Source organism: Suricata suricatta, chromosome 17, assembly GCF_006229205.1.
Source record: "Suricata suricatta isolate VVHF042 chromosome 17, meerkat_22Aug2017_6uvM2_HiC, whole genome shotgun sequence".
Lineage (NCBI taxonomy): Eukaryota > Metazoa > Chordata > Mammalia > Carnivora > Herpestidae > Suricata > Suricata suricatta.
Window position 1 is genome coordinate 53,494,589 of NC_043716.1, and position 8,764 is coordinate 53,503,352.

Consider the following 8,764-nt stretch of genomic DNA (forward strand, 5'->3'; position numbering starts at 1 on the left):
CGGGGCCGGGCGCCGGGGCAGGCCCGGCGCGCATCAACTCGAGCACGCCGCTGAGCGCCACATTGCGGCGCAGCTCGGCGCCGTCCGGGAAGTGCTCCCGGCACTCGGGGCACGCCTTGTCGCGGCAGCCCCACCAGTCCCGGATGCAGTCCCCGCAGAAGTTGTGGCCGCAGGGAAGCGTCACCGGCTCCAGGTAGAGCTCCAGGCAGATGGCACAGGTCAGCTTGTCCTTTAACGCGTCCATGGCGGTGGCAGCGCCTCAGAGAGCAGGTGGAGGCGGGGCGGGGTGGGGCTTCCCAGAACGGGTAGGGGCGGGGCGGGGCCTCGGAGAGCGGGTGGGCGGTTCAGGGCGTGGGTGCGGCGGGGAGGGGCGGCGCCCGCCTTGGGGAAGCGGTGCTCTGGCCGCCTCCCACGCCACTCGCGCCTCGGCCGTCGCCGCCCCAGCCTGCTCCTTTCTGTCGAGGCTCCGAGTCACCCCAGGTGGGATTTGGGGTCCGGCTCTCGGCGGTCCCACCCTGGGAATTCCATCCCGTTGCTCCAAACCCTCGTTAAGCAGCTCCTATTGGAGGGGGGGAAGGGGGAGCGGCCCCCACTTACAGAGATAAGACCTTTTGGGGACCCCGTTGGGCCCTCCTGGCTGAGGGTCACCCCGGAACCCCTTCCAGGCCCCTCATCTGGAAACCTAAACAGCAGCTACTTCCCAGCAGCTTAGGCGATTAAATGAGCCTGCGCGGGGCTGTGCCGGGCAGTCCGCGCTGGGCCCAGGCTCTCTCCTGATGGGAGGTGCTTGGCTGCCCTTTTCCTCGAGCGGAGTGTCAGGCATTTGCCAGACTGGGGTATCTCCTTTCTCTAGGCTACGCCAGATTTTGGTTCTTTTAAAGTAAACAGTGAGGTGGAAATTTATGGTCACCAACACAGAGACCAATCAACAGTGTGTTTTCCATACCCTTTTAGTGGAAACCCAAAGCAACCTTCAGCTGCCCTTGGAATCCACCCTGCGCCTGGGCCCCCTGCTGGGGAGCTCCCTGTTGGCCGGGGCGGGCCGCACTTTTTATAGCGTCGCCCCGGCAGCTGAGCACAGGAGAGCGGGGCGCAGCTCTAGCCCACCTGCCCTGGGACAGTGCGCTGGCCTAGCGAGAGCTGATGGAGGATTACTGGTTTTTCTAACCAGCCAGCTTAATTTTGAGGCAGGACGCCCGCTGGCTGCGATGCATTAGCTTCCGTGTTGTAGTAAGTAAGGATCCTTTTCCCCGCAAAGGTGCACTGGTGTCCTGCGTGGCTACTTAGAGAGGAGGAACAGTGTCCTAGCCAGCCAGTGAGGGTGCAGGGGCTTTCTGGGCCCCAAGCAGGGGGTGTGCCCAGAGGTCCAGGCCTCCTCCTCACTCCTGCCAGGGTCTGCCCCATACGGTGAAAGCAATGGCAAGGGGACAGTGGTCAGGGCTGGCAAAGCTCTTCTGAAGAGGCCTGTGGGAGCAGCCAAGCCCCACTGCCTTCCTGCTGAACCTGCCTCCGGCCACTTGCTCTCAGGGCCCGACACCCCCCAGCGGCCGAGGCGAGAGGCGCTCTCTTCCCACCCTGAAGCCGCGAATCTATCACGGGGTTGGAGGGGGGCTGGGCTGCTTCCGAACAAAGGCTCAGACCAGCTACGGCAAAAATTACCTTTGGGGCACCCGGGGGGCTCAGATGGTCTACAGTCCAACTCTTGATTTCAGCTCAGGTCATGGTCTCACGGTCTTGAGTACAAGGCCAATGTTGGGCTCTATGCTGACAGTGCAGAGCCTGCTTGGGATTCTCTCTCCCTCGCTGTGTTCCTCCCCCTTCTCAAAATAAATAAATAGACTTAAAAAAATCACCTTTATTCACATGTTCCACCACCATCCTCGGAGACCTCTCTTCATCCCCAAACCCTGGGCCTGCTGGGAGGGCCACAGAGGCACGGCCTCGAGCAGGACCCAGAAGCCCACGGCCTGGCCCGGTGGAGCTGTGTCTTTATTGTTCCTGCTGGTGGAGCCCGAGAGGCCCAGTCTACTTCCCGGGGTGGGCGGCACTCTGGCCACTCAGTAGATACCGTAGGTGGGTTCGTGACTGTCCCTGTACCGGTCCAGGTAGCGCAAGGGCTGCCGGTGGGGGAAGCGCTTCTGCTCAGGGTGGTAAGGGGGTGGCCTGACAAACTCGAACACGGGCTCCCGCATGTCTGCAGGAAGAGGGCGTGTGGCGGTGGGCTGAGGCCGGCCTGAGCCCCTCCCCTCTGCCAGCCCACCCAATGTGGCCCTCCTGACAGGCGCTTCTCCCTGGCAGGGCAGGAGGTCTGTGAGCTCAGGCCACCCCCCAACGCCCACCCCCAGACCACTCTGGCCTTACCCAGAAGCTGGTGGAAGATGTGGGTGACTGAATCATCCCAGCGGCACTGGAAAAAGGCCAGGCCAGCTGGTGTCATGGCATCCTGGTGTTTCTTGTAGAAATCAAAAGTGCGGAAGGTCCTCTGGGCAAGCTGGTAGCTATCAGAAGATGGGGAGCATTTCAGAGCAGGGAATGAGGCATCGGAACCCCACGCCCCGCCTCCAGCCCCACAGGCAGTCCTGAGAGGCCCGTCATGGGCTGCCTAGCACAGCTACCCTCTGCCCATCTCAAGTGTAAGGGACAGGAGAACTGAGCAGGGCAGACCATTCCTGGGAAGCTGGCCTGAGGCCTGGGAGGGGATAGGGAATGGGGACGGGAGGGTGTGTGTGCAGATTACCAGGGTGAGGGCCGGGCGTCCCCGGAGAAGTCAATTGGCTTATCCTGTTTGAAGAGCAGGAACGCAAAGCGGTGGAAGCCGGAGCCTCGGGCAGGGAAGGGGGGCAGGTAGGGACACGTCTCCTGTCCTTCAGCCACCCTGTCCCCTGGGATGTTGGTTCTGGTGGGAGGAAAATTATCCATTAACTGACACTCAAGGAAGGCGGCGGCAGGAGTGTTCCCTCGAGGTGCCATCACTCCGGGGGAGGACGGACCCTAACATGACCTTCATGGAACAGTGAGGCAGAGGCGTGGTTCTGTGAACCCTCGGACGGACCGCACACTCGGAAAGGTAGCACTAGAGGTTCAGAGGCTGAGGACAAGAGTCCTAGGGATGGTCAAGAAGAGAATGAGGTCAAGCAGCCCATGTACTAGGCCGTGGTGCGCCGGCGGGGCCACCACAGCCTTTCGGGCTGGACAGTCACAATACCTTTGGGGCGCCCCTGGGCTTCCCGAAGGCTCTGGGGTTTGTTGGGCACCGCGACGACCACTATACCTTCCCTCGAGATAACTCCCCAGCGCGTCCTGCTGCACAGGTTGCTAACTGCAGCTGACTAAAAATGGTAGAAACCAGCCTCCCGGTCACTGGTCCCAATTGCCCAGAAGTCCCAAAGCTGGGGTCAACTACTTGACCTCTGCCCCCCTGGCTCCAGAGCCAAAGGCCACTGAGAAAACAAAAGGCAGCCCAGCTTGGATAGCCCCGGCTGCCAGGGGCCTCCCACTGTCCCTTTCCCATCTGACCGTCCTAGAACCCCGCAGGGTGGCTAATGCATGGGGGGCATCACCCTGGTTTTACAGGGGGACCAAGAGGCCTGTGGGAAGAGCCAAGGCCTCCTGCCTGCTTTTCTTCTGGACCTGTCTTCACCCAGTGCACCCCGGGGCTCCTGACGGCATCAGGAAGCGGAGGTGAGGGGCTGCCACCTGGCGTGGGAGGTTAATGCAACGTTCCACAGTTAATCCGAGGTGGAGCCAGGACTAAAAGGCAGGGCAGCCCTCTCCAGGGTCCAGGCCTCCCTCGAAGGCCTCTGCCCCCCCCCCCCCCCCCCCCCCCCCCCCCCCCCCCCCCCGCCCCCCCCCCCCCCCCCCCCCCCCCCGTACTCACACCAGCCAGTGGACGTATTCGGCATCCGGCTCCAGCAGGTGTCCATCTGTACACAAACAGAGCCCACTGACTGAGGGGCCCCACAAACACCGGGCCCCGCCTCCAGCCCCCCCAGAGCCTGGCCCACGGGAGGCGAGGGAGGCAGGAGGCCTGGTGAGCCCCAGGCACCTACCCAAGTTGGTGAGCAGCAGTGTCCATAGAGAGCCCTTGTCTGCCTCGTAGGTCACCTCCGGGGCCTGGGCAGCCTGGCGGGGAGACCACGGGGAAGGTGACACCCCCATCAGCGATAGACCAGCTGCTGTAAACAGACCTTTCTGGAGGACAGGAGTCTGAGGGAGCGTGGGGGAAGGGAGAGCCTGCTCTGATTCAAACAGCCCTGACGGTCCCTTGAGAGGCAGGTCAGCAAAGAGAAGCTTGTAGAAGGAAGCCTGCAGAGTTGCCCATCCAGCTCTCCATCTGAACAAGGCCGCCCTCACGTCAATGGACATGGACTTGGAGGGCGCTCTGAGGCCAGCGGGCTAGGAGTCTGCCCAGGCGGAGCTTCTTTTTCTTTCATTTTATATTCCTTCCTGGTAATTATCATGGTGCTGTTTACCAGGGAATCAAAAACAGGGATCAAATCAAATCAATCAGCCTATATAGATGCCATGCTTGTGCCCTTTACGGCCAGGAAAACTGCCTCTTCCAGCAAGGAGCTGACTGTGGTCCTGCAGTGGGGGGAAGGGCACAAGGAAGCACTCACCTCCGTGGGAGTGACCTCGTTGCCGTGGTATACAGGCATCACGTCATCCTCGCCCACGGCATAGGCCACGTGCAGGGGGACGCGGGGCACGAAGGTGGCGCCGTGGAACAGGTCTCGATAGAGGCCACAGTACTCGGCCAGACGCTGCTTGTGATACGGGCCACAGGTCCTCTCCCACTCGGCCCGCACCGCCTCCAGTGGGATGCGCGCTGGTAAGGAATGATGCTGCTTAGGATGCAGGGCGGGGGCAGGGACTGGGGGGCCCTCCTACCCTGGTGGGGGGGCTTGCCTGTGCGGAGGCGGGCGGCCCGCTCCTCCTCTGGGTTGGCCCGCAGCTCCCGGAGGACCCTTTTCCGCTCCAGCAGCTGTTGGGTCCGGCTGACCTTGGGTGGGGGTAGCCCGATGTCGATCTTGTCTTTGGGATCTGGGGAGGGAAGATATTTTGGAGAAAGTGGGATCAAGTCTCAGTGAAGCTGCCTATCTCCACCTAGTCTTCTAACTCGCCCAAGCTTACCCTTTAAAATTTTTTTATGCCTTTATTTTATTTTGAGAGACAGAAAGTGAGCAGGGAAGGGGAAGAGAGAGAGGGAGACATAGAATCTGAAGCAGGCTGCAGGCTCCGAGCTGTCAGCACAGAGCCCGATGCGGGGCTCGAACCCACGGACTGTGAGATTGTGACCTGAGCTGAAGTCGGACACCCAACTGACGGAGCCACGCAGGCGCCCCCAATGTTATCCTTTAATTCACGAGACTCAATCAGTACTGTACAGTCAGCTTCACAGACCTGAACGGGGTCCATGTGCTAAGCAAACTGGGTTCAACTGGAGATCCCCAGACCAGGCCACTCTGCCTAGGTCATGGGAAATACAGGTGGATGATCTTCCCAGTTACGGCTGGGATGACCTTCAGGCCTGTTCACACCTGGACGTGGACACACACCTGAGTTCTTGGTAGAATAATTAGCTGAAACTAGATAAAGCCCCTTAGAAGCACACTTCTCACACTTTAATGGACACACCACACAAGTCACCTGGGAACTTTGTTAAAATTCAGATTCTGAATCAGCAGGTCAGTGTGAGGCCCGATATTCTGCTTTCCTAACAAGCTCCTAGGCAATACCTGTACTGCCGGTCTCAGAATAACAAGACCCCAAACGACTTCAACCCAGTACCTTTTTCCATTTATGTTAGACAGTAACAATAAGATGCTTTGAACCCTCATCAGAGGTGGCATTTCTCTAAAAAAATCTAACGGCCTACATCTTTCTTTTAAAAATTTTTCCTTAACATTTTTATTTATTATTGAGATACAGAGAGAGCCAGAGCATGAGCATGAGAGGGGCAGAGGGGGAGACAGAATCCGAAGCAGGCAGAGCCCAACGTGGGGCTCAAACTCACAAATCCACGAGATCATGACCTGAGCCAAAGTTGGACACTTAACCGACTGAGCCACCCAGGTATCCCCTGGACTGCATCTTTTAACACAGCAATTTTGTGACAAAGACACAACTTTTATTTTACATTGAGGAAAGTGAAGCTTAGGCAGGTCACTCTGAGATGGGGAAAATAAAGGGCTCCATAAAAATCTGCCTTATGCTCCCTTTCCTGCCTTCCCTAACCCCTTTTTTATGTTTATTTCTTTATTTTGAGATAGAGATAGAGAGTGTGAGCAGGGGAGGGGCAGAGAGAGGGAGAGGGAATCCCAAGCAGGCGCCAAGGTGCCAGCGGAGAGCCCGACCTGGGGCTCGAACCCATGAACCATGAGATACGGAGATGAGCCAAAATCAAGAGTTGGACGCTTAACCAACTGAACCCAGTCGTCCCTGCCACCCCCACTTTTTAATGTAAACTCTACAGCCAACCTGAGGCTTGAACTCAAGACCCTGAGATCAAGAATAGCATGCTCTACCGACTGAGCCGGCCAGGCGCCCCTTCCTGCTTCTATTTTTGCTAGGACCTGCATCTCCACTTTACAGATGCCTCTTCGTGTCCCTTGTAAGAGACACTTCTTTAGATTATATAACATCTCGGGAAGGACCAGGTGGAAACGACAAGATCAACCCATCATGTATGTGTATTCCAGGCCACCAGGCCCAGACATCCTGGAGCCAAGACCCCCTGGCTCCGAGGACTAGCACTTGGGTCCTCATCTTTGCTCCGGCCGCCGCACACCTGACTCCCGGCAGAAGTACTCCCGGTACGTCCGCCACCAGTGCGGGTCCCGCGCCTCCTGCTCCGCCCGGCGCCGGTAACGGTCGAAGCTTCGGTACTTCTCCAGCCGCTCCAGGTTGCTCACATCGATGTCCTCGTTGGGCATCGGCCCCAGAGGGGCGGTCCGGCGACTCAGGGCGGCTGCGGACAGAGAGCGGGACGTGAGGCCAAGGGCGGACGCTGGCTCGAGCCTCGGGGTTTGGTCTTTACGGGGACCTCCGAGAGCCCCCCACCTCGGACCCCTCACCCGAAGTGCCGAAGCTCCGCCACCTCCGACTTCCACACAGCACAGCTCGCCACCAGGGCGCCGCCATCTTCCCTAGGACCCGGCAGAGGTGGCCGGGGCAGTGCCTGAGCGCGCCGCGGAGGCCCCGCCCTTGGGCTCGCGTCCCGGAAGCCACGCCCCCACCCGACCTCAGGCTCCTCCTCCGGCCCGAAGTGGGCGGTGGGCTCCCGGCGTCCCGGCTCCGGAAGTGCCGGGTGGCCGGCGGGGCGGAGCTGCGCGGGGTCCGGGCCCTGCCCACGGCCGGCCACCAGGGGGCGGCACACACCATAGCCTGCCCCTCTGTGAATGCAGACACCCAGGGTCTCTCTAAGGCACTGAGGTTTGCAGCTTACGGGTCGCTGATCAGGCGGTTCGGATTTCTCCATTAGGCCCCACTTTTGAGAAACATGCGTGTTCTCTCACTGCCCTAGAACCCACTAAGAATGGGGTCACTTGGATATCAACGGTTTGCAAGGCCTAGCACGGATTCTCACATATATCAACTGCAAGCGGATAGTATCGTCCCCACCAGCGTCTTTTCTCATTGTCACTTCCCCCAGAATTTCTCCTCTACAGGGAACGGAATTAAGCATCTGGGTTATGACTTTGAGAAGTTGTTTATAATTTTGAAGGGAAAAAGGCCAGCAGATAAACAGCTGTGCAGCCCTCTACTGTCTGTGATCTGCCCGGGGAGGGGGGGTTTGATGTTAGGGAATAAGCTACCTGTCACACCTTAATGCCGGCGACAGTGATACAGAGCATGTACAGGGACCGAGTATTAATGTCTGTGGAACATCTCTACTTGGCTGTTTCATGGACACTGGTGTCCTCTGCGTGACATCACCCAGCTGCGTAGGCTGGAAACCTGGGGGTTCTCCTTGGCACATGAAGACCGTCTATGTCTGGCATCAGGTCCTGTGGGGTCACGTTTCTATGACCCCTCACTGTCATGCCCGGTAGTGCTGTCCTCAGTCTCCCCAGCACCACCACCAGCAGCCTTCCGACCTGCCCCCCTCCAGTGAGTTCACCCCACAGCTACAATGTATTTCCTAAAATACAAATACCATCCTACCCTGTTTCCAACAGTTGAATGCATACGGCTGCCCTGAAGATAGACAAGGGCATAGAGACCTGTTCCCTAATTCTAAACTCATTTCTTGGGGCGCCTGGGTGGCTCAGTCGGTTAAGCATCTGGCTTCGGCTCAGGTCATGATCTCCCAGTTCGTGGGTTTGAGCCCCACGTTGGGATCTGTGCTGACAGCTAGCTCGGAGCCTGAGGCCTGCTTCAGATTCTGATCCTTCCCTCCTCTCTGACCCTCCCCTGCTCTCACTGTCTCTCAAAAATAAATAAAAAAACATTAAAAAAAACCCTCATTTCTCTTGGGCTTGAAAGGCAAGCCTGGCCCTGGGGCCCCCCTGCAGTGTGATCCTGTCTGTCGAGGGACTAAGGAAGTGCCAGCCGCTCCCAGGCCGAGCCCGTGCTCACAACTCTGCAGGTGCTTACACGGGGGTGGCTGTCTGTTGCGAGAAGGACCCAATTCCAAGTGTCACTGAGGTTTCTAACAGGGACAGTGACACTTCCCTCCTCCGGGCACGCACCACCCGAGCAGCAGCTTGGAGATCTCCGTACCTGACGACAGCACAGGGTGCGGTGTGCTCTTCTAGAAGGA

At 58.8% G+C, this 8,764-nt stretch overlaps 1 protein-coding gene across 1 annotated transcript; it reads right to left on the bottom strand.

Moving 5' to 3' along the window:
* Window positions 1-1,840: 1,840 nt before the first annotated feature.
* On the bottom strand, window positions 1,841-7,186 carry MRPL38 (mitochondrial ribosomal protein L38). The gene is made up of 9 exons (XM_029926852.1): window positions 7,077-7,186; window positions 6,791-6,970; window positions 4,909-5,043; window positions 4,620-4,828; window positions 4,050-4,122; window positions 3,878-3,923; window positions 2,738-2,896; window positions 2,362-2,498; window positions 1,841-2,194 (listed from the first exon to the last, which is right to left on the bottom strand). The coding sequence occupies exons 1-9, from the start codon at window positions 7,141-7,143 to the stop codon at window positions 2,058-2,060; spliced, it is 1,143 nt and encodes a 380-aa protein (XP_029782712.1). The 5' UTR covers window positions 7,144-7,186; the 3' UTR covers window positions 1,841-2,057.
* Between the last annotated feature and the right edge of the window lie 1,578 nt (window positions 7,187-8,764).